The 2,500-nt window shown below is 38.2% G+C and overlaps 1 protein-coding gene across 1 annotated transcript; it reads right to left on the bottom strand.

Moving 5' to 3' along the window:
• Positions 1-1,040: 1,040 nt before the first annotated feature.
• On the bottom strand, positions 1,041-1,923 carry LOC137981011 (melanocortin receptor 5-like). Its single transcript, XM_068828386.1, has one exon. It carries the CDS (start codon positions 1,878-1,880, stop codon positions 1,041-1,043), a length of 840 nt encoding a protein of 279 aa, XP_068684487.1. The 5' UTR covers positions 1,881-1,923.
• Between the last annotated feature and the right edge of the window lie 577 nt (positions 1,924-2,500).

Raw genomic sequence — 2,500 nt, 5'->3', positions numbered from 1 at the left:
TTTAGATTTAAGCTCGCCAATCTTCTCATGGATCAAATCTTCTCCATAAAGATTTTCACGAACACAATTTTCATTCCTTTTTGTACTCGCTTGCACAGGACTCATTTTTATCGATAAATGTCTTTTAATTGTACTTTTTAATAAGGTTATCGATTCAATTTTATCCCAATATATAGTATTGTTATTTAGTGAGGACATTTTCCACATCAAATGTTTTGTTGTACGGTTAAACTTCTCAAAATTTGACATATTTTCCTCATTTTCAGTTGAATATAATTTTACATGATATTTTTTCAAAACATTATCAACATTTTGATTATAAATTTCTTTTCCCCTATCAGTCCACTACATTTTGTGTTTTCGACCTGGCAAACTCCAAGTGTTTATTCAATGCTTTTACATCAGTCAAACCATTTTCACTTTTCAACATTTCCACCCAAGCAAATTTACTAAAAACATGAATTACCATCAACAAATATTTTACTCCCATATTGCATTTACTATATTTTCTCATTTCAAGAAGATCAGCTGTCCAAATTTGATCAATTTCGTGTGAAATTACTCGTCTCTTTGGAGAATCTCTCACAATTGAATTCATTAGCAAGTGGAATTGTTGATTAAAACATACGATTTTGTTTTGCAGGATTTTTCTCAATTCCATTTTTGTTTCAGATTGATAGATCAATGTCCCCATTGTCTACCTTGTTTTGGAATTACATCTAAAGATTTTGCCATTTTTCTATCTGCTTCATTTTTACACTTTCTTTTGTCTGTTGTAAAGTTTTTATGCACTTTTTTTCTCCGAAAAAAGAGATTCACCTATTCCACACTGAGCACAGGTGCAACAAAACAAAACATCTCTCGTTTTTTGTTCGCATCGTACCAGATGGTTCAACAAATCTATCAGGACGTTTGTGATTTTGAGAATGAGAGCAAGCGTTATTTTAAGGAATAGTGCAAAGTTCGGCGGCAAGACTAGCAAATAGAGCTTCGGAAACTTTTACACTAAACTGAAAGGATAGGGCGATGTGTGGGACAACTTAATTTGAAAAATGGTATAGTTTTGTGAAGGTTTCTTTCACAGAATTCCTGATTTCGGTGATCTTCCAGCAATAGAGGATAGGATTCAAGGAGGAGTTTAAAAAAATCAACGTAAGTGTAATTTGCCTGGCAAGGAAAAGAGCTGGAGACGTTCGGCTCGCTGCACTTGTAATGATCACAACTGCAACATACGGAAAATAACAAACGACTAAGGCCACCTGCAACCAAAGTGCGGTCTTTAGAGCTTTTCTATACCGCGTTGCATTTCGTTTAAAAGTTTGGATTAATTGCGCAGGCTGTTGGTGTACTTGATTTCGATGACGTAGACGCAGAGTTCGAAAAATTTTCCCGTAGCTAAAAGTTGAGATTACAATACAAATTAAGCAGACCATATAGCCATACCATAAGGACAGGGCGTAGTCCACAAAGTGCAGTGTTGAACCAGCAATGGATACAGCCCAACAAATGGTCAAAATGGCAAAGGTCCGCTTTAGGGTGACAACTTGTCCGTATCTCAAGCCCAACGTGAGAGCGAGGAGCCTCTCAACTGCTATAGTGGTCATAGTTAGAATGGACACTGCGCACAACATATTTCCGGTCACATAAATGATGCCACGAACAAAGAGACAAAAGTTCATTTTCTTTTTTACGACGGATAGCCAGTAAGCAATAAAAGTTGGCTCTGCCAAGATACCAACACAGAGATCAGTTGCTGCCAAGTTACGAAGCAAGAGTTTGGACGGTGGATGAAGCGGACAATCCTTGCTTAGCGCAGCTAATATGAGCAGATTTCCCAAAATGCAGTGACAGCGAGCAAAATGTTGATCACCACTATGCATAGCAGTGGAGTATGCGAAGATTCAGTCAACTCCACCGAGCAAAACAGTAGTTCGTATGGTTGCCACATTCCCTGGTTTGTCGAATTCGCCATTTGCATGCGACGCTCCCGTAGACAAAGGCCGCAATTCCCAGTGTAGTGTAAAATTTCTTCTTGCTTGTCAATCCAAGTAACAATGGCACGATTGGGTTTTAATTTTTTATTTATGCTATCAGCGTCTTAATGTTTTGAAAACAGGATGTGGCTTGTTTAGTGGTTAGGTTCCCTGCCTCGAAATCCAGAGATCCCGGATTGGGCATTAGTTACTGGTAGTTCCTTAGATTTCGCGCCTCATCTGTAAAGTGTCAACTGGTTTGCTTGCGGCTTGTTGGGATTCTCAAAAAAAAATTATCATGCTGCATCATGGATATGTTTCATTGGCCCTGCATGGGCTCGTTGGAGTGGACGTCACTTAGGAATGGATGTATGCATATATGTAAATGTGCAAGTACAATGCAAAGGCAAGTGCCAAAGACATCTGTTCGTTTATGATTATTTCATTTATTCCACATGTCTTCAAATCATCTCATCATGGTTCAGCTCTTAGGACTGAGATATAACTTGAAGTCGCAAGACACCAGT

Source organism: Montipora foliosa, chromosome 12 (assembly GCF_036669935.1).
Source record: "Montipora foliosa isolate CH-2021 chromosome 12, ASM3666993v2, whole genome shotgun sequence".
Classification (NCBI taxonomy): Eukaryota; Metazoa; Cnidaria; class Anthozoa; order Scleractinia; family Acroporidae; genus Montipora; species Montipora foliosa.
Note: the sequence above shows the minus strand (reverse complement) of the source record. Positions and strands in the feature narration are given on the sequence as shown.

Bases quoted from the DNA above. Each gene is read 5' to 3' on its own strand.
- LOC137981011 (XM_068828386.1), bottom strand. From the start codon at position 1,880: ATGCATAGTGGTGATCAACATTTTGCTCGCTGTCACTGCATTTTGGGA.